The sequence below is a fragment of the Rhinopithecus roxellana genome, chromosome 11 (assembly GCF_007565055.1).
Source record: "Rhinopithecus roxellana isolate Shanxi Qingling chromosome 11, ASM756505v1, whole genome shotgun sequence".
NCBI lineage: Eukaryota > Metazoa > Chordata > Mammalia > Primates > Cercopithecidae > Rhinopithecus > Rhinopithecus roxellana.
The window spans coordinates 75,631,977-75,659,754 of NC_044559.1; the positions used below are offsets into that span (position 1 = coordinate 75,631,977).

The 27,778-nt window shown below is 49.3% G+C and overlaps 1 protein-coding gene across 6 annotated transcripts; it reads right to left on the reverse strand.

The window, feature by feature from the left end:
• Nucleotides 1-2,051: 2,051 nt before the first annotated feature.
• ZFYVE27 (zinc finger FYVE-type containing 27) lies at nt 2,052-27,498 on the reverse strand. 6 transcript variants are annotated; one of them, XM_030940525.1, is made up of 12 exons: nt 27,303-27,496; nt 25,989-26,161; nt 20,265-20,335; nt 18,456-18,642; nt 14,382-14,477; nt 13,164-13,276; nt 12,284-12,423; nt 11,367-11,453; nt 9,662-9,806; nt 5,572-5,618; nt 5,164-5,245; nt 2,052-3,695 (listed from the first exon to the last, which is right to left on the reverse strand). In XM_030940525.1, exons 3-12 carry the CDS (start codon nt 20,326-20,328, stop codon nt 3,631-3,633), a joined length of 1,026 nt encoding a protein of 341 aa, XP_030796385.1. In that variant the 5' UTR covers nt 20,329-20,335; nt 25,989-26,161; nt 27,303-27,496; the 3' UTR covers nt 2,052-3,630. The 6 variants fall into 6 exon arrangements, with proteins under 6 accessions (XP_030796385.1, XP_010387844.1, XP_010387845.1 ...); XM_010389542.2 differs by having other exon boundaries at nt 25,964-26,161; nt 27,303-27,494; XM_010389543.2 differs by having other exon boundaries at nt 25,964-26,161; nt 27,410-27,492.
• Nucleotides 27,499-27,778: the final 280 nt, after the last annotated feature.

Consider the following 27,778-nt stretch of genomic DNA (forward strand, 5'->3'; position numbering starts at 1 on the left):
GCCCACTTCGCTCGGGCTGGGGGGTGGGAGGGAGGAGAGGAGAGGAGGCTGTCCTTAGTGGGTAGGCCTTCTTGTTAGCTCAGTGGCTAGCTCCTGGAGCCAGTGGGGGCCAGGCAGACAGAGGGGAGGGTGGCACCCAGTATTGCTCTGTTCCTCCAAACATTCTCTTATGAGGCCTCTACAAGCGCATGTCACACAATTCACATCCCGGCTCCATGACTTACTAGCTATGTGACCTTGGGCAGGTTCCCTAACCTCCCCACACCTCCATTTATTCATCAATTAAACAGAGCTAACAACAGAACCTACTTTTGGAGACTATCATGAGGTCTTGATGAGATGATGCACTCAGCATGGTGCCTGGCACAGGTGCTCCATCAATGTAGGTGTTATCCCGAGGGCCACCAGCTATCAGACAGATGCTGGGCCAGGACCTCTCTTAGGGGGTGCCTCGAAGGTTCCAGGGAAACAAGGGGATGAACACAGAACTTCATATAGCTTCAGCCCCAGGGCTGAAAATCCTTAAGATACCAGAAACCACTGCCAGCCACGGCTCACAGGAGGCTGCTCAACACAATCAACCACAAAAAGGATCGGGAGAGCCCTAAGCCCACACCAGGCTGTGGGAGCTGGAGCCCCAGACCTGCCCCAGCAGGCGCCAGGGCTGCAGCAGAGTCTGGTTCCCCATCCCCTCATCCTCAGGGGCCTGAGAACAAATTTTTTTTTTTTTTTTTTTTTTCAAACATGGACAATTTGTCTTCCAGGCCACCCATATGCAGGTCCTCTCCATGCTGTGGATGCAGCCAGTTGTAAAGCACAATCCCTTCGTGACTTCGCTTCCCAGTGGTACCTGCAATTGAAAGTTATGTCCCCTGCCTACTCTCAGGGGCACCTCAAGGGGACAAGGCCCACTAGCATCCCCTTCTCTGAGGCTGCTACCCAAGGATGGAAACTCATGTTTCTCCCATCTCTGTAATCCATGCCTGCAAGCACAGGCTTCAAGTCACTGCTGTTATGGTCAAGATTTCACCAACATTTGGCATTTTCATTTTCCAAAAATAAAATGTATTGACTCTGCTTTTCCAAACTACACTCGTGCTTCTGATACTCTTCTCTGAAGAATAATTTAAATTATTCTCTGGTTTGAAACAAAAAAAAGATCACTATTCTAAGCCACCCAGGACAGAGCTGTTTGTCCTCTAAAGGTGGCCAGGATGACAGGAGCCAGTGTGTCCAGCATACCAGGCACCATGCCCCATGCCTCCCGCGGACTCTCTCATTTCTCTCACAGCACCCACACCAGATGCACATCACCATCAGGTGCACTTTCCAGAGGAGGAAAGCACAGTGAGCCTGGGGGCAGCACCCCTGTGCCAGCAGGCCCCAGCACCGCTCCAACAGATGGTAAAGGGGCCAAGCATGGAGCTGGGCCACAGCAGGCAGCGCCAGGCACCACCCTCCACCTCTGCGGGGAGTCTGCTCCTGCTTCGGAGGAACAGTGCTTACCTCGAGTTGTTGCGAGCAATAAATGAGATACCGCACGCAAAGCCCTTACCAGTGCCCAGCACCCAGCCACCCGCCACCCACCTGCCCCAGCTCAGGGCATGGTGTGTACTTTCCATCTCATGTCCAATCCTCTTTCCTGCCGCTCTCGGCCTCCCTGAAGGCTCACCCTTTCTGGCTTTCTCAGAGGGATTAGTTAAAATCTTTCCATTCTAAAGTCTGCATTGTTTGGTATTTACCAAGTTCTAGTCCCAACCCCAACCCCCAGTGCTGGGCCCTCACAATTTGGTCACAAGACTAGGCCTCAAGTCAATCCGACAAGCATGTGCTGAGCCCCTCCTGCGTGCAAGGCACAGCTTTCCTCCTCTTGGCCCCCAGCTCACACCCAGACCAGGCTGCAGCCCCCACACCCCTGCCACCAGGGTGCCCCAAAGGCCCACCCCTCAGCCTGGTCCTGCAGGAATTGCCCAGGCCTGCAAACTCCAGCAGTACCAGGGAGATCTGGTCTTCCAGTCTCAGGGAAAATGCCAACACAAAGACAGGACAAAAACAAGAAGCTTGAGGCCTTTTTATTGACAATTCTCCATAGACACAGAGATCCTTTTAGTTCCTCTCCAGTGTAAAGAAAGCACAGGGTACTGAACTCTCCTAACAGGACACAGAGGCGATACGATACCAAAGCGTGCCAGGCTCCCCAGGGCTCTGGCACCTCCACTGGCCTGGGCAGGTCCCTGGCTGTAGAGTCCCAGCTAAACTGCTTGGCCTGGGCCTAGGATGGGTCCCTTGTCTCCCCAACCTGCCTCTCTGCACCCCTGCTCCCCGAGTGTAGAAACCTCTCAGCCCCCTCATGGGTCCTGGGTCCCAGGCAGTCCATGTCTCCAGGGAAGAGTTCTAAGTAGGAGACCCCCTCCCAATTTCTCCTCATCCCATTCCTTGTGCTACATGTTCCCAGGAACCATGCAATAAATAAATAAATACTTTAGAAAGGCAAAGCAGCTCCAGGGAAGGGAAGGGATGCCTGAGCCAGCTCATGGCTAAGGGAGAGATACTGAGCCCGTAAGAGTCCAGCAGTGAATATGAAATTGTTGGAAAGAAAATGGAGACCCCCAAGGGGCCTTATCCCATAACTGAGATTGTCCTCCAGGGAATAGCCCCGGCATCCAGGACCCAGCCCAGAGAGATCCTACACTTCCCAGGCCCCCAGGGGTCAAGGGCTTCAGGACCTCTGCTCCACTCACCTGGCCTCCCACTCCATGGGACAAGAGGCAGGGAAAGGAAGCTGGAGGGCTGGGCCAGTAGAGGACTGCCCAGACTCTGCGCAGAGGGTGCAGAAGTTGTGATCCGAGTGCCCTGCAGCTGCTCCAGCACAGCTGGGGACACTAGGGCATCGTGTGGGCTGAGTCTGTGAATGGAGGCGTCTTCGAGGGGAGGCTGAGGTCTGTCCAGCTGTTGGGGCTTCCCCATGCTTTCCTCCACTTAATGCTGAAGGACTCAGGCAACCCCTCCTATACACATTCTCCTCTGGGGGAATCTGGGAACTTCAACCCTGTTTCTAGAAGCACCCCTGGTCTTGTCAGGCCTGGCCACACCCTCTGATGGGGGAAATGATGAGATCCTGGTGCCTGGAAGGACATTCAATCAGCCGAGATGGGGTGTGGCACTCCCAAGCCCTTCTGCAGGCTCTCTGAGGCTGAGGGCCTGGCCAGTACCCTATAGGAGAAAAACCTCTTTTCCCAACCTCAGGTCTGGAATTCCCAGGCATAGGCACACTGACGCTGGTCATCAGACCCCAGTCAGACCTGGCCTAGTTCACTGCTGCCCTCTGGTGGCTACTGCCTGCCCAGCCCTGAGTCCACTCATTCAGTCCCAGGCAGAGCAGGGCAAACATGCCAGGCCCTCCAGGGGCTTCTCTCCCCAAGGGATTGAGAGCAGCCACTGCCAGCCACTCTCAGGGGTGGAGAACAGCTCCAGAATCCAGCTGGAGAGAGCGAGGAAAGAAGGGGAAGCCTACCTAGCATTCAGGCCACATTTGCCCAGCACACACCATAGGGGGCCAGGGGTGGGGAGAGTAGGGGGCCTACTTCTGGCCCCAAGAATGGGTGCCTGGTTGGACCCTGGCCTCTCTTCTCACTTGCTCAAGGTCTGGTTACAGGAGGCACACACAAACACAGTCTCCCTCTGGGCTTCAGGGGCTGAAAAGGAGGAAGAACTTGGTGAGACATTTCCTTGTGCCCTTTGGTTCATGGCCCCAACTACTAGAACCACCCTCCCAAATGCCCCACACAGACCCCCGGCCTAGCCCGCAGAGACTCTTCTTTCCATGGGAACTAGGGATCCCGGGCATGATGATGCCAACAGCAGGCTGCTCCTGTGCTATGAATTAGACATCATTGTGGCACCAACAGAACACCTTTAAAAATGTCTTTTTAAATAAAATATCAAATACAAAAATTAGCCAGGCGTGGTGGTGCATGCCTGTAATCCCAGCTACTCAAGAGGTTGAAGCACAAGAATTGTTTGAACCCAGGAGGCACAGGTTGCAGTGAGCCAAGATGGTGCCACTGCACTCCAGGCTGGGTGACAGAGCGAGACTCTGTCTCAAAAAAATAAGACTAAAATAAGTAAAATGTTACAGTGAAACTTCCCAAAATGTTTTAGCAGTGCTTATCTCTGGGTGGTAAGATTACAGGGTTATTTTTCTCTTCCTTCTTCTTCTGCTTAATAATTTCCAAATTTTCTAGTTAGTAAGCATGTGTTACTTGCATTGGAAGAGAAAAGAACTTGGGTTGGGCATGGTGGCTCACACCTGTAATCCCAGCACTTTGGGAGGCCAAGGCGGGCAGATCACCTGAGGTCAGGAGTTCAAGACCAGTCTGGCCAACATGGAGAAACCCCATCTCTACTAGAAATACAAAATTAGCCGGGTGTGGTGGTGCGTGCCTGTCATCCCAGCTACTCGGGAGGCTGAGGCAGGAGAATCGCTTGAACCCAGGGGGCAGAGGTTGTGGTGAGCCAAGGTCGTACCACTGCACTCCAGCCTGGGCAACAAGAGCGAAACTCCATCTCAAAAAAAAAGAACTTGGTTTAATGTTATATTACAAAACGGTACATGAAACGTGACCACATTTTTCAGGAATATGCACGCGCTTTTATTCTACATGCAAGCTAATGAGCAGCAGGGTCCATGTCCGACTGTTCTCTCCGGAAGAAATCAGGAATATTTTTCTTCCTTTTGCTTATCTGTGTTATTTGCAACATAGATGTACAGCTTTTATAAAAGGAAAAAAGGGATTTTTAACTTTTGTTCAAAGTGCCAAGGAAATAAGGATTAAAAGTGCAGCTGGGATTGACTCCAGGAAGGCAGGAGCAGTGCTGGGAGCCACGGGGATGTTGCCAGTGCTCTTGTTTTTCAACTTTAGGGAAGTGGCCACAGGTATTCATCTTGTTATTACCCTTCATAATTCACAGGTACATCATATCTATTCTTCGGCATGCACCAAATGTTTCAGGATTTTGCTAAAGGGGATGGAGGAAACGTTCCCATAGGCCTGACTACAATCCCAAGTTCCCTTGACCTCTGACACCCTCGCCCCCTTGCCACGATGTGGCATCCCCTTGATGGGATACCAACCAAGCCCTCCCACCACCTGCACCACTCACCTGTGGCCCCCATGGAGGACCTGGGCACCTTGAAGGAGCAGCATCGAGAGCAGAAGCTGTTTCCACAGTTACTGCAGCTCCGCTGCAGAAAAGAGCCAAGGTCAGATGTGTCCCCCACCCTCAGGCACCTGGAGTTCTCAGCGCCTCCCTCCTTTACACCAGCTGATCCCACCCAAGGAAACTGGGACTGGGAGGTACCCAAGTGGAGCAGGAAAGAGAGCAAATGGAATGCCCCCTGGGGAGGCTGGTGAAAGGTGGCACAGGAGCAGGGGAGGGCACACTCACTCCAGAAAGCCACTGCCAGGCCCAATGTGACCCGAGCCAGACTTCCTCAATGACTCCCCTCAACTCCTCCCCACCCGACAGTCCCAAGGACGCTGTCCCCAACAAATGCAACTTCACACTCACCCTCTTCTTCAGCACTGAGAAGGTGGCCGAGCAGCCTGTGCAGTTCCCTGAGAAACAGAGGCAGCAGCTCAGTCCCCGCCCATCCCAGGACTCTCACGCTCACCTGCTCCTAGCACTTCTAAATGGGAAACTCAGGACACCTGCCCAGCCTCCTTGGTTGGACACAGTGAGCCAGGGAGCAAGGCCAGATTCAGAGCCAGAAAGGACTCAAACTAAGAAGACTGATAGCCCCTGAGAACTGATGTCTCCAGCCATACATAGGTACCAGTCCCTGAACCCTTCCAGAGCTGAGTGGCTCCACCTGCAGGTTCAACAGAACTCAAAGAGCACCCAGCAGAATCCACTCCTGGAAAGCCAGCTAAGCTGGCAGGGACCTGACCACAGGCATCCCCAAATGACACCTGCCTAACACGACCCTTTCCAGAGCAACGCCTTACAAATACTCCACCCACAGGCTAAAGACAGAAACTCCTCCTAAAAACCCAAACTCCTGCTTTCTGTCCCCTGAAGACTGTAGGAGAGAAGCTGAGAGCCAGGCACATTCCGAGAAGACATGAAAGGTAGAATGCTCAATTGTGGTAGGCAGTGAGTGGCATGAGGGGACGCAGAGCAAGGCAAGGTCCTGCCTAAACTACCAGAGATGCCAGGATGGCCAAGTGCCCGGCAACAGTGGAGGGGCAACGGCAGCTTAGAAAAAGGCTAGAAGACAACAATAGGGTGTAAAGGGAGAGGAAAGATAGGGAAGGAGGAGGTTGCTGGGATGTGGGGCCCATAGTCCTGCTGTGACCCAGCCGGACCACCTGTCTGGGCAGGTACAGAGCACCATGCCTCACTTTCACACAAAGGCCCTAAAGCTTTATTGACGGCTACATGTGGTCCCTTCCTTTGTCCAGCCAAAATCACCTGAAGTTCTTGCTAAAAGAGACTCCCTAGGTTCAGGGAAAGGAAGACCTGAGCTAGAGCCAGGGGAAATCTGAGGCCAAAGCGCTTCAGGTAAATGCCCACTCTGTCAATCAGCCAGGGAAAAAGAAGAACAAGCCTGCTGCTGGTGCCAAACCAGGAAACTGCTGCTCCAAGATTCTGTCCCTACACTAAGAATTTGGGGAAGCCAGCCTGCCCCAGCCTCTCCTTAACAAGGGACGCAGGTGAATGGGACAGGCAAAAGGAGCTACTCAAAGACTGACACTGGCCTGTGCCCAAGGGCTCCTCTGAACTGAATGGGATGCCAGGGCCAAGCAGCCTAGGACAGCCAAGTGGGCTGGTGAGACAGCTGTGAACCCACACACAGGCCAGAGCCAGGGAGGGCTCTGGGCACTGAGAGCACCTCAGTCAGGTGATGTTCCCTTCCAACACCTACCAACTCTTTCTGCCCCTTCTCGGCAACGGCCTGGACTCACCCATCCCCACTCACCATGTGATGATGCCACCGAGGCCATGAGAGCAGGGGCACTAAGGCCCAGTGGGACCTGCCAGGGCAACAGTTACGGAGCCTCCAGGACAAAGGAGGGCCCTCCCCACCAAGACCTCTCCCACACGGAGGCCACAGAGAAGCTCCTGCACAGTCTGCCCTCATTCTCCCCATGCATCCCCTCATCCACGGGCAGGGGTAAACAGAATGGCCCCTGCTACAGTCCCCCAGCATTCACATGTGGAATCCTAACACTCAAAGCAGGGCCTCTGAGAGGTGACTGGGTCATGAGGGTGGAGCCTTCGTGAATGGGATTAGTGCCCTTATAAAAGAGGCCCCAGGGAACTGCTGTGACCCTCCTTCTCGTGAGGCCACAGTGAGAAGGTGCTGTCTATGATGGCGGAAATGGACCTCACCAGAACCTGATCCTGCTGACACCCTGATCTTGGACTTCCAGCCTCCAGAACTGAGAGAGATTTCCACTACTTAAAAGCCACCCGGCTTAGTGTATTTCATTATAGCAGCTGAAATGGAGAAAGATAGCCCCCAAAGCAGCTCCCCTCGCCCTGCTCTCAGGGCCCAGACCCATGAGCAGAGGCTGCAGGAGCAGAGCTGCTACACCTGCCCTCACGGCAAAGAGCTTGAGAACATTTCAGAAAAGGGAAAGAAGTGAGTGGTCTTGAAGGATGAGGAGCTAAGAGGGGTTTAAGAAAAGAAGCACTTTCTGCCCTTGCCATCCTTGAGGGAAACTGAAAAGGCCTCTGCCCATGCTGGCAGAGATTATCCAAATCAAAAATCAAATACAAAAGCGGGACAGGCATAAAACAAGGGACTCCACACATGAGGGCAAAGGGAAAATGGAGAGGGAGGATGAAGAGGTACAAAGAACACAAGAGCCAAATTAGACGATCTGAATTTGAGTCACAGCTCTACCATTTCCAGGCTAAAGTCTTTGGGCAAAGCACTGTTTTTACCTCAGGTTACTCATCTGTAAAATGGGAACAACTAAGTATCTTTACTTAGAAGTTGTATAAATAGATAAATTATTTGCTGGACCAGAGTAATACTTCTTGTGTGTAGTGCTACTGGGGACTGCTGGAACCTGGCTGCTCTGAGCCCTTAAGAACTGCCTGCTCCTGTCACACCTACAGTAAGGATGAAATGAGATCACACATGTGCAAGTATGGAGGGTAAATAGATCAATGAACATACAGAATGCCCTACAGAAGTCAGCCAGCAGCATAAATAAAAGGGGCCAGGCGTGGTGGCTCACACTTGTAATCCTAACACTTTGGAAGACCAAGGTACGAGGATCACTTGAACCCAGGAGTTCGAGACCAGCCTGAGGAACAAAGTAAGACCCTGTCTCTAGAAAAAAAAAAAAAAAATTAGCCAGGCATGGTGCTGCATGCCTGCAGTCCCAGCTACTCGGGAGGCTGAGCTGTGAGGATCACTTGAGCCCAGGAAGTCGAGGCTGCAGTGAGCTGTCATCATGCCATTGCACTCCAGCCTGGAAGACACAGTGAGACCTTGTCTCAAAAAAAAAGAAAGAGATCTTGAGTAACTGGGGGACATTCACACAGCAGAAGGAAAGAGCCTGCCCAGGACATCTAATCCTGAGAAAACAACTGCCCTGGTTGCTGTGGGGGTAGGAAGGCAGGACCCTGGGGGCCCTGAGTTAAATTTCTCAAGATAAACTCCATAGGCTTCTTCCAGGGCACAGACCCTAGAACTCACTCGACACCAGAACCCACAGTACTGCCACCCTCCCCTGCTCCCATCTGACAGCAGGCAGGAGGGCCCTTCCTTAGGAGCAAGCAGCTCCCAGGTCAACCTAGCTACTCTAGGCTTCCTCCACAATTGTCATGTGGCTCAGCTCCCAACGCTGCTGATCTAAACCAGGTCTCCAAGCTGTGCTAACCGTCAAGTCCACCCTTCTCCAAAGCTGCCTTCCTTGACCGCTCTCCCCAACCCTCAGTAAAATAACGACTGACTGGGAAGAGGTGAACTCAGGGCTCTTATCATGTCCAGAGAAACAATGTTTGCTTCAACTTGCTTCCAGCTGGATCAGAAAGACCAAGACAGGATCCTAGGAACCCACGGGGGTGGGCCAGGGCCTCCCACATTAACCGCACCCACTACTCACTATGAACCAACCAGCACTGTGCCCTTCATAAGTACTACTGTCTCATTTGACATGAGACCTGTAACAACCCTATGAGGTTAGAATGATGATCCCCATTTTACAGAAGGGGAAACTGAGGCACAGGGTGTGAAATAATTTGCTCAAGGACACCTGGCTGAGCTGGGATTTGCAGCAAGCGATGAAACTCCACTCTGTTCCTCGCCATCATGCTACACTGCCTTCTGAAGTTCTGTCAGGATTACGGTTCTCTGCAGTCCTGGGATGGCATTTCCCAAACTGAGTTCCTTGTCTTCCCACAAGTGAATGTCCAATCAGTACAGAGGGACAAGAAGGAACCCACACCCACTCCCTCAACAGTCCTGTCGGGCATCTGCTAGCGCCCCAGGGTCCCGTGGACACACCTTCACTCCTTGCTCTTGTCACAAGTCAGTACCCACGGTTCTGAGACTCTGCCCCGGTGGCTGGGTGTTCCCCCCCCAAGTCCCAGCAGTCCCCCCCTACTCCCCCACCAGCCCAGCCCTGTGCCCTGGCCGAACCGAAGTTATTGGTGGGGTAGCGCTTGCGGAGCCGCTCCGTGAGCCGAGACACCTTGCTGCGCAGCACCTCATTCTTACTCAGGAACCCGTTGTCCTGCAGGGCCAGCTCATCCTCTGCTGGGCACGGGACACCCTCATCATCCTCCTGTGGGAACAGCTCCTTCCAGTCCTGCCCACCCCTTGCAAGACTGCGGGACCTGCGTGCAGAGGCATCCGGCACAGCAGCCCCCACGAGGTGTGGCAGCAACCGGTTCAGCTACCCTCCCCAGCCCAGCCCCTGCCCACCCACCAAGCCTTCCACTTACCAGCACCACCAAGTGGGTCTCCTGCCTCCCAAGGTGCGGGGAAGAGGAGAGAAAACAGAGAGAAAAAGATAGCAAGAAGAAAGAAGCTGCCTGGAGGGGCCCCCAAGCAGAGGGAAGCATGGAAGCACTGCTCTGAGCTCTGTGCACTTCCCAAATGGTTACGTTGACAGACGCCCCCACCAAAAGAGGATCCCAGCATGGAACAGCCTTGGAAAAAGCTGGGTACTACTGTTTCTCAAACTGGGTGATATTAATTTAGTAGATCTTTATTTGAGTAGAACAAAAAAGGAAAGAAAATATCCCTTAAAATGTATTTTCAGGAAACTTGTTTCACTTAAGTTTTACATATTTTATAGACCTAAGTGTGAACTGGGTCAAGATGCAAAATGTGTTCCTTACTATAGGTCATGAACAAAAATGCTTGAAAACCCCTGCTCTACAAATTCCCTCCACCAAGATTCACGGTCTATAATCATATATCAAAGTTTTGGAGCAATCTTTTAGCCATCAGAAAAATGCCTGCATGGCCTGGGCTGATGTATGATTGAGGTGAATTGGGGTAAATCACAGGCCTAGTGGAAATCCACGAGGTGTTTTTCTTACATCTCAATTTCCCACTTTACAAAGAGAAATAAATAAAGAGAAATTATATCCCACTCTAAGAAAAACAAACGCAAATGTGACAAATGGCAACTGCCACTTGATCTCAGCGATAAGATACAGCAGGGGTGTTGAAGACCACCTGTAGCCACATGTGACCTGCGTAAAGGGGACAGCAGCTCCTTAGCAACACCTACTGCTGCATACTCACGGCTACCAGAGAAACTGGAAACCTGCAGTTCTAACAAAAAGCTCTCCATATTTAAACATTGGCTCAAAAAATTATTTTGAAACTGTGCATGCCAAATAAAACAACTTCTGCAAACTACCAGTCTGAATCACCATCCTAAAATCAAGAAGGCTGTTTAACTTCCCGACCTAGCAGTTGGCCATGCAAATACTTTCTCCAACCTCCCCTCCCTGCCCAGCAAAGGGACATCTTATGGAACTCACTCTGCAGAAGAGCGGAGACCCAGGGCAGCAGCCTCCTCAAAAGCTGCCTTTCCTATATCAAAGGCACCAAGCCCACGGTCTCCAGCAAAGGCCAGAAATCATCCAGCTCCCCCAGTAGGGCATTACCTGGAGACTTCCAGAGCCATTCTTGCCCTGGGCACCCAGGACAGCTGGCTCAACAAGAAACAGGAGCGGGGAGGCGTTCAGTGGCACCCTTTCAACCAGTTCTAGCTCACAGCAAGTTTTAGCTTCTCACTTGGACATTGAAAAACAAAAACAAAAAACAGCTCCAGGACCACCCAATTTTTGGCCTGCTCAATAGAGGATGCTGGGGAAGGGCCACCCACCTCAATCGCATCTTTAAACTCCTCATCTGGCTCAGCCTCCTCAGCCTCCTCCACGCTGCCCGGTGTGAGGTCCTGGGAAGAGAGACTCTATGACAGAAGGAGAAGGATGGCAGCGTTGCTCCCTAAGGCAGAGGACCACCTCCCCAAGCCAGCATCCAGGCTACCCAAAACACCAGGAAATGGCACAACTGCAAGAAAGAAGGAAATCACAGGAAGGGGCAACCTCTAGCCTGGCAGGGTGGGGAAGATGGAAGCATGAGCACGGCTGGCCCTACAGTGGCCGCATCACACAGTGGTTGAGGGCACGAGCTCTAGAACCACAGGGCTGGGGTCTTAGACACCAGCCTGGTGTGGTGGCTCATGCCTGTAATCCCAGCACTTTGGGAGGCCGAGACAGGCACATCACTTGAGCCCAGGAGTTTGAGACCAGCCTGGGCAACGTAGCAAAACCTCATCTCTACTAAAAATACAAAAAAATTAGCTGGGCATGATGGCACATGCCTGCATCCCAGCTACCCAAGAGGCTGAGGCGGGAGGACTGCCTGAGCCCAGGAGGTGGAGGTTGTAGTGAGCCGTGATTGCCCCACTGCACTCTAGCCTGGGTGACAGAAGGAGACCCTATCTCAAAAAAAATTAAAACAAAAAAGAAAGAAAAGGAGAAAGAAAGGACCTGCACTCCATGACATGACTGTCTGTCTATAAAGCACTTGGAGCAGCATCTGACACAGGGCAAGCACTCAACGAAGCACGGAGTAGCTGTTTTTATTCCAATTATTATTATTAAACACTTCAGGGGAGATAAGGCCTGGGAAACAGCAGGAACTACGACAGAGGCCAGCCCAGGAGCCATAAACAAGCTGATAACAAGGGGGCTCACAAGCTGCCACAGCAGGCTCTGCCCTGACAGTGGCACTTACCTCCGTGGGTGTGAGGGCAGGCGTGCTGTCCATCGGACCACCCTTCCCCTCAACATCTGGTGGTGGAGGGCTCTCAAAGGCATGCTCTTCCTGCTTTGGGTTCATCCTCTGCTGCAGAGATGCCCTGTACTCAGACACAACTACCCAGGGAATGGAGAACAGGGTAGGAGGCAAAAATGAGACACCATGAGTGGCACTTTGGGGGTACCCACTTCTGCAGCTGACTGGCCTCTCTTCCCTCTGCTACAGGAAAGAGTCGCCCTCCTAACTCTGAGCAAGTCATCTAACCTGAGCCTCTTAAACAAAACTTAGATACCACCACCTGCCCCAGATGGCTACAGAGATTAAATGTAGTAAATGGTCAATAAATCATGGCTTCTGTAATTAATTACTCTACCACAGGGAGGAAAACAAATACAGCAATCACCCAAACATATGCACAGACTCAGGCCTCTGTGACTCAGTGCCTCTCCAGACTGCTTCAGCGCTTTAGAAGCCAGACAACAGACAGGTACTCTGGGATCACACAGACATGGTGGTGGCAACTCCAGGTGGCTGCACCCCAGGGGATGGGAGGCAGCTTTGGGAAAACATCCTTCCCTCATCTTCCAGAAGCCATATCATATAAGCATTGATTCATCTGCCTTGGGAAGGGAGGGAAGGGAGATGGGAGCCCAATGGTAGCACCCTCCCTGGTGAGATTCCAGCTTCATCTAACATCTCAAAGACACAGAGCCCATGAGAGAGGACCCCAGTGTGGTGCTGCCCCTTGTGGAAGCACAGCAAACTGATGATTAGCTATAGAGACAGAACTGGGGAGCCTAGCCTAGCCATCAGAGTCAGCCTGGGCCCCGTCCCTGTCAGGCCCTCCAGGGCTCACCTCGGAAGAACTCCACATTCCCCAGAAAGAGCGTGCTGTTTAAAAGGGTGAGGACCCAGCAGAGTGGCAGCAAATACAGCATGCAGACCGTGCCCAGAAGAGCCCCATAGAACCTGGATGACAGGGAAGAACCACAAGATCAGAAATTCATAACAGCAGAAGGAGACGGGTTTGGAGCAAACCCACAGCGGGGTCCAGGTGAGACACAGCTCTGGGCACATTAATAAACTGACAAGACCCGCTCATCAAACCAGTGGAAAATGGCGATGAAGACAGAGAACAACATGTCACCGGTGCAAACATCTAATGCTGGTGAGGCCGAGGTGGTGTCAGCTGGGGGCACATGAACTGGTTCAACCACGATCACTCCTCAAGGTCTAGACTCTGAAGTCCAGAGTAAGACAGACTGGGATTGAATCCAGCTCTGCCACTTCTCATTCTGAGAAGTCTCTTGGTTCTCTGGGCACGGCTCCCTTCCCGTGTAAGATGGGGACTGAAATAGCGCCTACCGAATGGAGTTACCATAAGAGTGAGGTAACACAGAGGACATGTTGAGCAGTGCCTGGCACCAGGTGAAGACAACAAACATTAGTTATCACTATTATTCACATTAAAGAGCCTCAAAAACACCCATTCTGTTTGATATGGTAGTTTCATCCTTGAATTTATTCTAAGAAAAATTTTCTAACAGATTAAAGCTAAATCCATAAAAATGTTTACCATGGGGTTAGTAAAGAGAAACTGACTAAATCTATAACAGAATGGTTCTATAAATTATATTTGCTATCTATATTAATCTGGTATTATAAATAATTCCAAAGGCTATATAGCAACAAAGAAAATCATCTTTAATACAATGATAAGTGGAAAGCAAAAGAAAAATCAAACATACACTACGAAATTATACATCCATAAAGTAGATGCATATGACAAATTCTAGCAAGCAAAACAAACATGAGATTGGGCTGCACAGTGGATTACACGGTGAGTTATTTTTCTATTATTAAAATATTTTTACCACACATAAAAGAAAGCATCTAAACAAAAGCCTACATTAGAGCCCACAAGCGTATGTGCAGATACACACACAAGAGCCCAGGAGGCGAGCTCTTCCCCTGAGGTAGGAGGGGGCAGAGGTCCTCTCAAGGCAGCTGGCTTTGCTCGGGCTCAAGCTGCAAATTCCTACAGGGTAGTGGTGGGAGAGGAGGGGTCACTCACTGTGAGGACACGACAGGGTTCTCCCAGTGCAGCACACGGTAGGCAGCTTCACAGGTGCAGCACAGGCGGCTCAGGAAGGCCTCCAGCTGGATCAAGCTACAGACACAGGGGCTTTGGTGAGTGGGCAGGACAGAAGCCCTGTGAAGTGGAGCCTGGAGCCTTGCAGGTACAGTTGGCTAGGGATGGTCAATCTCTCTAAACACACTCACCATATGCTTAAAGAGAGAGGGGTTGAGAAAGCATGGGAGAAACGGGCCTGGCTAAGCCACCCCAGCTACATTTCAGTCCCCTTTTTGGAGCCTCTTGCTGAGGTGGAAACAGTATAAACGTTCCTTCTTTGGTCTCTTCCTAGCTATTGATGTCAGGCAGGCTACTGAACTTCTCCAGGGCTGTAGCTTCTGTATCTATAAAATGAGGATCAGAGGACCCACCTCACAGGTACACAGCAGCTGTCAGAAAAAATGGCATGATATTCTCCACCTAGGATGTGAAACAGACTCACTTGGGGAGTTCTGGCTGTTGTTTTTTCAAACATGGATGAACCACAGAAGCCATGAGCACAATCTAAACCTAGATCTGGGTTTCCGAAGGCAAACCAGGGAACTTGGAGACAAGCTGATTTCAGGGCTGCGGCAGGGAAGTATAAGATGAATTTGACGATCCTGTTGTACCATAAAGTAAGGAAGCACTCAAAATTGACAGGGACCAATGCAAACAAGAGCCAACCCAAAAGAGCTCCTACTGGCCAAATTTAGGACAATTTGATATCAAAATAAATAATGACAGTAACAGATTCTCATAAATAAAATATAAAATAAAAAACTCATCAAATATAAATCTATGAGTTCACACTGATAATAAATAAGAAGAGCTTTCTTATAGTAGAAAGCCAGTTAAAAAAAATGCAAATAGAATAATTAGAAGATCATCTTTGCAAACATCATAGTAATAAACTGATTAAGGCAAGACCCATCAATGGATTTTTAAGAAGTCGGAAAATGATGAGGAACAAGATAATTACATAGTCTCAAAGTATCTCCCCTCAAATTACTACCAAAGAAGAGTAAAATGGTAATTTACAGTACAGATGCCTTAACCAAGTGATCAAAGTCAGTATTTCCTGACATCGTGTGCCTCCTTATACGGATGCACTGAACATGACACATCACAAGGAACCAAACGATCCAAAAATGAGGGAGATTCTACAAAATAATAAGCTTGCACTATTCAAAAATGTCAATGTCACAAGAAACAAGGACCGAGGAACTGCTCCACATTAAAGGAGACTAAAGAAACATAAAAAAAAATTAAACATGATGTATAATCCTGAATTGGATCCCAGATCAGGGAAACTGATACAAAGAACTTTATTAGGCCACCTGCAGTGGTGCACACTTGTAGTCCCAGCACTTTGGGAGGCTGAGGCAGGAGGATTGCTTGAGCCCAGGAATTCAAAGCCAGACTGGGCAAGACAGTGAGACCCCATCTCTACATAAAAATGTTTTTAATTAGCAGGGCATGGTGCATGTGCCTGTGGTCCCAGCTACTCAGGAGGCTGAGGTAGGAGGATCACTTGAGTCCAGGAGGTCAAGGCTGCAGTAAGCCATGATCATGCCACTGCATTCCAGCACGGACGACAGAGCAAAACCCCATCTCAAAAAGTAAAAAAAAAAAAAAAAGAAAAGAAAAGAAAACGAAAATGAAAAGAAAAGAAGAAAAAGAACTTTATTAATAAAACTGGTAAAATCTGATTACAAATTATACATTAGTTATCAATGTTAAGTTTCCTAATGTGTTTTTTTTTTTTTTTTTTTTTTTGAGACGGAGTCTCGCTCTATCGCCCGGGCTGGAGTGCAATGGCCGGATCTCAGCTCACTGCAAGCTCCGCCTCCCAGGTTTACGCCATTCTCCTGCCTCAGCCTCCTGAGTAGCTGGGACTACAGGCGCCCGCCACCACGCCCGGCTAGTTTTTTGTATTTTTTAGTAGAGACGGGGTTTCACCGTGTTAGCCAGGATGGTCTCGATCTCCTGACCTCGTGATCCACCCGTCTCGGCCTCCCAAAGTGCTGGGATTACAGGCTTGAGCCACCGCGCCCGGCCAAGTTTCCTAATTTTGATTACAGTTCTGTGGATATATAAGAGAATGTCCTTGTTCTTAGGAAATAAATGCTTAAGTATTTGGGGTAAACAGTTACGTTTGCAACTTACTTTCAAATGGTTTAGGAAAAAGAAAAGAATATGTATATGTAGAGAGACAGACGAAGCCAACACGCCAAAATGTTAACAATTGTTCTATCTGGGTAAAGGACATAAAGCTGTTCTTTGTATTATTCTTGCACTTCTTTAAGTTTAAAACTATTTCAGGCTGGGTGCGGTGGCTCATGCCTGCAATCCCAGCACTTTAGGAGGCCGCAGGCAGATCACTTGAGGCTGAAGCTGGAGACCAGGCTGGCCAACATGATGAAACCTCATCTCCACGAAAAATACAAAAATGAGCTGGACGTGGAAGCTGTAATCCCAGCTACTCTGGAGGCTGAGGCATGAGAATCGCTTGAACACAGGAGGCCGAGGCTGCAGTGAGCCGAGATGTGCATTCCAGCCTGGGTAACATAACAAGACTCTGTCTCAAAAAAACGGCTAGGTGCGGTGGCTCATGCCTGTAACCCCAGCACTTTGGGAGGCCGAGGTGGGCGGATCACGAGGCCAGGAGATCAAGACCATCCTGGCTAACACGGTGAAACCCCGTCTCTACTAAAAATACAAAAAATTATCCGAGCATGGTGGTGGATGCCTGTAGTCCCAGCGACTCGGGAGGCTGAGGCAGGAGAATGGTGTGAACCCGGGAGGCAGAGCTTGCAGTAAGCCGAGATTGTGCCACTACACTCCAGCCTGGGCGACACAGCAAGATTCCGTCTCAAAAAAATATATATATATATGTGTGTGTGTATATATATGTATACACACACACATATAAAAAACTATTTCAAAGTAAGAAAGTCTTTTTTAAAAAAACTACATATCGCCGGGCGCGGTGGCTCAAGCCTGTAATCCCAGCACTTTGGGAGGCCGAGACGGGCGGATCACGAGGTCAGGAGATCGAGACCATCCTGGTTAACACGGTGAAACCCCGTCTCTACTAAAAATACAAAAAAACTAGCCGGGTGAAGTGGCGGGCGCCTGTAGTCCCAGCTACTCGGGAGGCTGAGGCAGGAGAATGGCGTAAACCCGGGAGGCGGAGCTTGCAGTGAGCTGAGATCCGGCCACTGCACTCCAGCCCCGGCGACAGAGTGAGACTCTGCCTCAAAAAAAAAAAAAAAAAAAAAAAAAACTACATATCCAGGCCCCACTCCAGAAAACTGACTCAGAATTTCTGGGGTGAGGCCCAGATATCTATTTGTTTATAACTTCTTTTGCCCCTACTGTATCTCAAGAGAATGCAGAGATCCCACTCCAGGGAAGGGAAGTGTAAATGCCCACTGCTACTGAAGTTGTTAGATGAGTATTTTTCAAGTCTTAAAATGCTTCCTCAGAAGTACCAGCTCTGTTATGTTTAGGAAGTTTCTCCACAGTATAGTGATAACTAGTATCTACTCAACACTTCCCCGGTACCAGACACCTGTTCAATCTTCACAGCCACCTTGTGAGTAAGCCCTGTTATCATTCCATTTTAACAGATGAGAAACCTGAGACACAGAGAGGCTAAGCAACTTGCCCAATGTTACACAGCAAGTAAATGGGAGAGCTGGGATTTGAACCCAGGCAGTGGCTTATACATGCACATGCTTAATCAAGACTCTAAACTGTCTCTCCAGCAGAAAGAACAGGAGCTGTGAAAACAGCCAGATCTAGATTCTCATCCCAGCTTGGCCACTTTCTAGCTAAGTAAGTCAGCCTTTTTCTTTACCCATAAATGGAAGATGTTAATATTAGCTACCTCTCAGAACTGTTAAAAAGGTTAAATGAAATAACAGCTGTGGTTTGCCTAATATAATGTCTGGCACACAAAGCTAGCACTTAAATGTCATGGCTGCTGTTACTGTTCCCCCACCTCCCTGGCCTCTCTTCCATACTCACAAGCTCTTCACCTCAGCCACGGCCTCAGGACGAGACAGGCGAACTCTCTGCAGGTCCTCCTGCCTCACGCTATGATACTTCCTCCGCATCAGCTCGGACTCAGGCAGCCGTGCCCGGCAAACCTCCTGAAGGTAGCCCAGCAGGGCGGGCACTGAAATCATCAGGGCACCTACTGAGTACCATGCACCTACAGAATCAAAAACACTGCAGGTAACACAGGTAAGCAAAGACCAGGAGTCGGCCCACCCAGACGCCCACTGCTTGTTCCTCACCTCCTCCAGGGCTCTGCCAGTCAGGCCTTCCCTGATGGCCCTGTATGACACAGTGTCACACCCCTACTCTCCAGTCCCCTTAACCCAGCTTCACTTCTCATAGACCTTATCACCACATGACACATTACAGGCATGTCTGTTGTCTCCTCTACTAAGTAAGCTCTTGAGGGCTGGCACTTTGTCCCTTTGGTCACTGCTGTGGCTCCATCCTCACTTTTAATACATTTTAAGATGCTGCTAGCACACAGTAGGAGGCTCACGCTGGAGTGTGACTGCCAGGTGCTCCTGATGCCTGACACTCGGACCTCTGGGCCACTAAGGAAGACTGGAAGGTCTTTCGTTCAGCTTTTAGGACACTGCAGACACCTGTGCCTTGAGAAATGGCGAAGTCGAGATAAAATTCAAAGGAGGAACTTCTTTGGCACTTCTTTTGTTGGGGTGTAACATAGCACCCCAACAGCAAGCTAACAGAGCAGCGGGCACATAATAAATGCTTATTAAACATGTCACAGGAACTGATTTACTTTGGGAGCATATATAGAAAAAATCAAACATCAAAATCAAAAATCAAAAAAAATATAGAAAAAATCAAACATCCTACGAAGTTTTGAACAGGTAAAGATGAGTCCAACTAAGAAACAGAAAATGAGATCTTGTATGAACTGGATTTATTTTCAACCTACTCAACCCCTATCTCCAGAGGAAACAAAGAAGACAACTGAGAAATACAAGGTAAATATAAGAACAAAAACATGAATAATGGCCCAGCTCCTCCAAACATTCTGTCCCAGACTCTTTATTCTCACCCTGAGGGGTCTTTTTATGTGGCCATCTGCCAGTGCCAACCACCGACAGGGTAGGGTCACGGTACGTACTGTAGTAAGAGGTTCATAGGAGACATGACTCAGGACCCCAACAGACACCCATGTGTCCACACTTCTATCTCAAAGGCTTTATGCCACTCCTCACTGCTGATGACTGCCCAGCAGCTCCTGCTAGGCTCACTAGCTGAACCAGAGAAAAGCAACAGATACGGCAAAAATCCCTTATCAGTTCCCCTTCCCAGTACCTTCACCCATGCCATGTCCCCAGATGACCCTTGAATCCGCTTGAAAACCAAAACGGAAAAAGGTGAATGCATCCTCAGCAGGAAGTCAAGAAGGAAACAACAATAATACTGAGAGCAGCTACAATGCACTGGCTGCCTCTTCCACGCCAGGCACTGTGCTAAGTATTATGCCTAGACTGCCGCATTCCTCACAAATACTCTAAGAGGAAAGCATCATTTTTATCCTCCCTCTAGAGATAAGGAAAATTAGGCCTTAACAGGGAAGTCCAATAATTTGCCCAAGGTCACAGCAGGCAGCTCAGCCTGGATTGTCCCTCTAGAGCCTGTTTCTGACTCCAAGCAGACACAGAGGAACACTAACTCCAGGACAACAAGAGCAGCTCCCACACACAGGGTGGGGCTGCATCCAGGTGTTCTTTCCCCCACATTCATTCACAAAAACCACTGGCCCCTGAAGGCAGTTCTTACCCTCATTCAAAGTGAGGAACAAGATGTTGAGGCCCAGGCAGGTCAGCAAGGAACACAAAGGCATCTGCCACCTACAACACAGAGAGTCCTGATCACTACAGAGAGCCACTCCTCCAGCTGGGGAGGGGAGACCGGGTGGCACAGATGGGACATCAAACCAGAGAGGAGGCCTGGAACACAGAAGGTCAAGGAGAAACGAAAAGGGGGCCTCTCACTTGGACTGGTGCACAGGAGAGGCGGTAAGATGTCACACATTAGCACCTGGGGTGAGGAAACTGTTAGGTCTGTAGTGCTTTCTCCCAAAAGGAAGAAGAATTTATAAAATATCAGTTTAAAAGGCCGGGCGCGGTGGCTCACGCCTGTAATCCCAGCACTTTGGGAGGCCAAGGCGGGTGGATCACGAGGTCAGGAGATCAAGACCATCCTGGCTAACACCGTGAAACCCTGTCTCTACTAAAAATACAAAAAAATTAGCTGGGTGTGGTGGTGGGCACCTTTAGTCCCAGCTACTCAGGAGGCGGAGCTTGCAGTGAGCCGAACTCACGCCACTGCACTCCAGCCTGGGCGACAGAGCAAAGACTCCATCTCAAAAAAAAAAAAAAAAATCAGTTAAGAAACCCAGTTAATACCATTTAACCTGTGTTTTGTAAGGCTGTATTCTCCTTAAGAGGTGACACTGACAAACATTTTTAATATTTTCCTCTATTCTTTTTTATAATTTCTTAAGAATATATAATCATTGCACAAGATTCAACTAATACGGAAATCAAGAAAGAACAAATTGTGGACTTCTTTGGCCCCGTTTGTGCCTTTATCTTCTTATGTCCGTGTTTTTGAAACTTTGAGTTTATCTGAGAGTTTATTTTGAATACCTATTAATTCTTTTTTTTTTTTTTTTTTTTTTTGAGACGGAGTCTCGCTCTGTCGCCCAGGCTGGAGTGCAGTGGCCGGATCTCAGCTCACTGCAAGCTCCGCCTCCCGGGTTCACGCCATTCTCCTGCCTCAGCCTCCAGAGTAGCTGGGACTACAGGCGCCCGCCATCTCGCCCGGCTAATTTTTTGTATTTTTTTAGTAGAGACAGGGTTTCACAGTGTTAGCCAGGATGGTCTCGACCTCCTGACCTCGTGATCCACCCGTCTCGGCCTCCCAAAGTGCTGGGATTACAGGCTTGATCCACCGCGCCCGGCCGAATACCTATTAATTCAAAAGGAGAAACAGTAGTAAATATTTTAATATATTAAAAATCAAGATGAAAGTAGGGTGCAGCATTCACTTAGCAATCACACCTTAAGTGAGCTGGAACAGACAGAAGCAAACACAGATACAGTCGCTGCCACCACCACCACCACCAAATGGCAATGTAGAATCCCCTAAAGAGGGAAGGAAGACCAGAGACTCAGGTTGCTGAGAACAAGCAAATGCTGCTGGCTCCATCTCCGATAAAGGACACTTAGTAGTGAAAGAGAAGCACAGATGCAACAATGAAGCGACGACACCCAAATTCTAAAGGCAGTGACAATACGTAAGGTGAGTCATTAGGAGAGAAACAAATATCAGAAAAATAAACAGGTAAATTGCTGGCAAACAAAGCATTGAATGTATTTTCTTTTGAGACGGAGTCTCGCTCTGTTGCCCAGACTGGAGTGCAGTGGCGCCATCTTGGCTCACTACAACCTCTGCCTCCTGGGTTCAAGATTCTCCTGTCTCAGCTTCCCTAGTAGCTGGCACACACTACCACACCTGGCCGGTTTTTGTGTTTTCAGTAGGGACGGGATGTTTCACTATGTTGGCCAGGTTTGGCCAGGTTGGTCTCAAACTCTCAAACTCCTGACCTCAGGTGATCTGCCCATCTCGCCCTCCCAAAGTGCTGGGATTAAAGGCGTAAGCTACCGTGCCGGGGCTAAATATATTTTCTTGTTCTCTAATGAGAGTATTTCAGAGTTACTGAATGAGGTTAACTAATTTATGCAGTGCTTTCACTTTTTTATTATTATTATAAGTTCTGGGATACATGTGCAGAACGTGTAGGTTTATTACATAGGTATACATGTGCCATGGTGGTTTGCTGCACCCATCGACCCGTCATCTACATTAGGTATTTCTCCTAATGCTATCCCTCCCCTAGCCCCCCACCCACCAACAGGCCCCGGTGTGTGATGTTCCCCTCCCTGTGGCCATGTGTTCTCGTTGTTCAACTCCCACTTACAAGTGAGAACATGTGGTGTTTGGTTTTCTCTCCCTGTGTTAGTTTGCTGAGAATGATGGTTTCCAGCTTCATCCATGTCCCTGCAAAGGACATGAGCTCATCCTTTTTCATGGCTGCATAGTATTCCATGGTGTGTATGTGCCACATTTTCTTTATCCAGTCTATCACTGATGGACATTTAGGTTGGTTCCAAGTCTTTGCTATTGTGAATAATGCTGCAATAAACATACATGTGCATGTGTCTTTATAGTAGAATGATGCATAATCCTTTGGATATATACCCAGTAATGGGATTGCTGGGTCAAATGGTATTTCTGCTTCTAGATCCTTGAGGAATCGCCACACTGTCTTCCACAATGGTTGAACTAATTTACACTGCCACCAACAGTGTAAAGGGGCTTTTACTTTTTAATAAAATTTATGAGTAAGGGAATGAAATGACATCTCTGTCTTTCTCCTGAAATTCAACACACTCCACCTGTACCACCCTAATTAGGCCTCAGAACCTCTAGTGGCATCTACCAGGGTAAAAGTGAAATAAAAGCCAATCCCATTTTGGAAATAAAAACATCACACTACCACTCAAGTCACTTTCATTTTAAAGCCTCTTCCCTTCTATAAAATGTCTTTACTGACACTTTGGTCCCAGGAGACCCAAGCAGTAGAGTAGCTGATCCCAGAAGAGAGTCTGTTAACAATTTACTGCAGCTCTAGGCTTCAGACCTAATAGCCAGAGCCCAAGATTAGGTCCCTCTTCAAAGTCAAATCCTCTTTACTAAGAAAAGAACAATCAAAAGCACAAACTAACGTGACAGCCACTTTCATGGACCAATGCTCCCTCTCCCAGCAGCACAGAAACCGCAGGCTCCTGGGGGCTTTTAGGTCCAATGCTCCTCCTGCATCCAGCTTTTAACCAATCCTACCACATCCTCCAATTTCCATAAAATGGAAAAACCCTAACACATTAGTATGCTAAGAAGCACTACAGACTAGTAGAGGAAAAGGAGGAGGGCAGGGCAGGATATACTTAACTTTCATACTTTGCCACAAAGGGCAATACACACACATACAAAGAATGTGCCAGGGGACACAGCCTCTCTCCTAAAGAAGACCAAACTTCACATCATGCTGAGATTATAAAAGGAGAAAACAGCCTCCCCTCATACTGTCTCACTACCCCTTGTGCCAAGAGTACAGTGATTTTACAGTAGAGAACACAGCTCTGGAACACTGACTAGCTCATCTCTACAGATACTGACATTAATTAGATGAACAAGAAAAATATAGGGCCTTGGCCAGAGAACTAGTAACAAACCATCCACTATTTCCAGCCTGAGGCGTTGATAAATATGCAATGGCATCCTCAGAGGTTAACCTAACTCCCCTCACCCTGCTTCCTACCAGTCTCTCTCAGGTATTTTATAAGGTTGAAGGTCTTTATGAGAATCTGATGAAAACTAGAAGCTTTTCCCTAGAAATATACACATGTGCAGACACACAATTTTACATGCAGTTTCAGGGGATTCACTAATCCCTAAAATTCACCCATAGGCTCCAAGTTAAAAACCTCTGCTCTTTAGGACAATCAGGTTTTTGTGTGACTCCTGATGCAATGCAATATCAGGGACACAACATTTACCTCTGGGGAAAAAAAAACTTTTCTAACTTGAATCAAATCCAACCTTTAAATCTAACTTCCAGTCTGCACCACGAGGAAGAAACCAGACAAATCTCGGCAGCAAATTCTCCAGGAAAGTCAGTTCAGTCTCAGTCTCTTCAGCAAGTCAACGTCATGAGAGACGATTAGACTGAAAAAAGACTTAAAAGACATAGTAACGGCCGGGCGCGGTGGCTCAAGCCTGTAATCCCAGCACTTTGGGAGGCCGAGACGGGCGGATCACGAGGTCAGGAGATCGAGACCATCCTGGCTAATACAGTGAAACCCCGTCTCTACTAAAAAATACAAAAAACTAGCCGGGCAACGAGGCGGGCGCCTGTAGTCCCAGCTACTCGGGAGGCTGAGACAGGAGAATGGCGTGAACCCGGGAGGCGGAGCTTGCAGTGAGCTGAGATCTGGCCACCGCACTCCAGCCTGGGCGACAGAGCAAGACTCCGTCTCAAAAAAAAAAAAAAAAAAAAAAAAGACATAGTAACTACAAACAATGCACAGTCCTGGACTGAAATGTGATTTAGCCAAAATAGATGGTACAACTGAGGAAATGGAATATGAACTGAGTATAGGATGATACCAAGAAGTTACTAATTTTGTTAGGTATGATATTACTTTGATCTTGAAAGAAACATCCTTAATTAAATTATTTAGAGATAAAAACTGACATATTTAGGGAGTAGAATGCCATATAAGTAATTTAAAATAATGTTAACGGCTGGGTGTAGTGGCTCACGCCTATAATCCCAGCATTTTGGGAGGCTGAGGTGGGTGGATCACGAGGTCAGGAGATCAAGATCATCCTGGCTAACACGTGAAACCCCATCTCTACTAAAAAACAAAAAATTAGCTGGGCGTGGTGGCGGGTGCCTGTAGTACCAGCTACTTGGGAGGCTGAGGCAGGAGAATGGTGTGAACCCGGGAGGCAGAGCTTGCAGTGAGCCGAGATCGTACCACTGCACTTCAGTCTGGGCAACAGAGTGAGACTCTGTCTCAAAATAATAATAATAATAATTTTAACGTAATAAAATAAGCCAAAAGAAAAAAAAGAAAATTATAGAGAATGAAAATCAAAGCAGGATAGGAGGGAAAAAATTAAAATCCATAATCTCAATAAATTAGTAAAAATGGGTTGGGCGCAGTGGCTCACACTTGTAATCCCAGCACTTTGGGAGGCTGAGGCAGGAGGATCGCTTGAGCCCAACAGTTCAAGACCAGCCTAGGCAACACAGCGAGACCCTCTCTACAATTTTTTTTTTTTTTTTTAATTAGCCAAGCACGGTGGCTGAGGTAGGAGGATCGCTTGAGTCGAAGAGGTTGAGGCTACAGTGAGCCATGATCACACTACTGCATTCCAGCCTGGACAACACAGCAAGATCCTGTCTCAAAAAAAAAAAATAGTGAAAATGGTATCTGCTTATTCATAGATTTTTGTATTTCTTAAACTTTTGTTCAAAATTATACCCTAATTTTTAAATATTAATTAAGCCAATATTGGGAGCAAAGGAAAAAATTAAGCCTGCTCTAAGCTGCAGAAGGCCTGATGTTCAAGGCTGTCCAGCAGTCCGGAGGAAGGAGCTTATTCAGTCACAAAGAAGAATCCTGCTGAAAGGCAGGATCATTCCCAGTATCTGCCTTTCCTGGGCTGGGTCTGAGACACAGGGTAGGCCTAGATAAACCCAGAGGCCGAAAAGACCTCCCAGAACTGCTCCTCACTAGGGCAGAAAGGACAGCCCAGGCACTGCCTAAACGGCCGGTGTTAGTTACTACAGAGCAGGAAGGCAGAAGGCACAGCAGACACGAGCAACTCCACAAAGTCTGTACCTGAGCAAGTATCGAACACCATCACCTGCATCCTTCAAGGGTTCCAGGTAGATCTCCAGCCTCTTGTAGGAGAGAACCAAGTTGAAAAGGTCAAACGCTGGGGACTTGGTAGGAAAAGGTGGAGACTCCAGGGGAGCCTCGGGCATCACGCTGGGGCTCAGCTCCGGCCCACTCCCCTCACGTTCTGATGTCTGCATCCTGTAACCATAATAATTACCAACATTTGCATTGCACATCTAGTCCCCAACACACTTCTACCTACTGCTTCAGGTGGTGCCACAGTAAACCTGTGAGCAAGGCAAAGTGAATTCAGACCTAAAATCCTGCTCTTTGGACTCTCCGTCCAATGCTCTTTTCCCCACAGATCCATCAAAACTAAAAATCATAAAAACCAAGCATAAATGATCGCTGTAGCGAGGAAGCCCATGGGCTGAAATGAAATGATGTCCCGGAACATTTTTCTCCCACTCTTTACCTGGTTAATTCCTACTCATCCTTCAGGTATCAGCTTAAACATCACTCCCTTACTCTGGCAAGTCTCTGCCAACACCTCCAACTCTGGACTGGGAGAGCCTCCCCAATGCTCCCAAAGGATCACGTACTCACCCTAACAGAGCACTTATCACATCACATCGCTTCTTGGCCTTGTGGCTAAGATCAACTGCAGAGCACTTACTACGTCAAAGTAAAACTCTCTGCTCTTAACTGGCCGCCATTCACGACTGTTTCTGTACACAGTGGGTGCTTAACAAATGCCTGCTGAATGAGTGAATGAAATACCGTGCTCCAGGACTCCCGCCCCATCCTCTAACCCTTCAGTTCCCAACAACTTCCTGGGCCATCTCCGCCCAGGGCAGTCGGCAACACAACGCCCCATTCCCTTCTGCCCTCTCTGATGAGGAAACCCAGGAGCCTTTACGGTCTTTCCCAGTTCAAAGTCCTACCCTGAACGCTAAGCAGCAAACGAGGGGGCGGAACCTCGGCGAAAAGCAACATAAACCAGTCCCAGGCAATTAGCCGCGACCTGATGGGATGGTGAGGGGATGGGACAAAGGGGCCAACGGGAGCCGAAATCACCGCAGGCCGAGCCAGGGCAAAAAGGCACAGAGCGGCGCCAGGTAGAAGCCCAGGAAGGGGTGAGGTAGGTCGACGCCCGCACTGGCCTTGGCCAAGACCTCTGCAGCCAGGGGGGCCTGATGGAGCCCGTGCGGCAGGACAGGGAAGGCCACGCCCAAGTTCGCGGGGCCAGCAGGTGGCGGCCCCTGCTGCGCCCAAGCGCCCAACTACACACAGCCCGGGGACGCGGGGTGTGGGGGGGGGGGGCCGGCACCTCACGTACCCGGCCGCTGGCTCCGAGACGGCAGGTTCGGGAAGGAGCAGCGAGAGAGCCACTGGGCCCCAGAGCGTTTCCTCAGGCCCGCCCCGGCCGAACGCCGCTCCTCCTACCAGGGCCGTTCGGAAGTTGCAGGTCCGAAAATCTCCTCCGTCTACGCCGCCGCCGCCACCGCCGCCGCTTCCGGGACGCGAATCGCTCTGCGGCTGCGTCCTCATGACGTCATGCCGCTCCGGCTTTAGCTCCGCCCACTCCAGCACAGGTGAGCCCCCCCCCCCCCCTTGCCAGCAGTGCGCCTGCGCGCCTTTCCCCGCGCGTTGCAGGCTGGAGTTATCGTTGTCCTTGGCTGGCCGCGTTTCACAAAGACCTGAGGACCCTTGGGAGCACGTGCTTGGCGACCGTGCACCTCGTTGCCCTGCCTCGCCGCAGGGAGCAGTTGGCGAGAGGCTTAACTGAAGAATTTACATCTTCATCCTCTTTCC